Here is a 249-nt window from a genome sequence, read left to right as displayed (position 1 = left end):
GCCCAATTAAAAACCACCCAAAAAGCCCCAATTTAATCTACCCAAAATTCATTTTGCCCGCAAAGTTTCTCCCGTTACGCCTGCCCTATTTATGCGATGCGCATCTGCCGCCAGTCCCCTCCCCGCGGTCCAGAGGAGGCCAGTGCACGGGGCTCCCTTACCGGGGCAACGCCTGAGCCGAGCAGGCGCTCCGAGCACCCAGGAGGTCCCCGCCCGCACGCCGCCTCGCCCGGCTCCATCCCCATCTCC

The 249-nt window shown here is 62.7% G+C and overlaps 1 protein-coding gene across 1 annotated transcript in view; it reads right to left on the bottom strand.

Annotated features, from left to right (window-relative positions):
- LOC104508895 (transmembrane and TPR repeat-containing protein 4-like) overlaps positions 1–239 on the bottom strand; it is a gene marked incomplete at its 3' end in the record, with an annotated part of 13,351 nt that extends 13,112 nt beyond the window's left edge. Inside the window, exon 1 of the mRNA XM_010150661.1 lies at positions 162–239. Coding sequence (XP_010148963.1) covers positions 162–239 — 78 coding nt within the window. The remainder of the gene's footprint in view (positions 1–161) is intronic.
- Between the last annotated feature and the right edge of the window lie 10 nt (positions 240–249).

This window comes from Eurypyga helias, unplaced genomic scaffold, assembly GCF_000690775.1.
Source record: "Eurypyga helias isolate BGI_N326 unplaced genomic scaffold, ASM69077v1 scaffold43230, whole genome shotgun sequence".
NCBI lineage: Eukaryota > Metazoa > Chordata > Aves > Eurypygiformes > Eurypygidae > Eurypyga > Eurypyga helias.
This window is presented reverse-complemented; position numbering and strand designations above follow the sequence as displayed.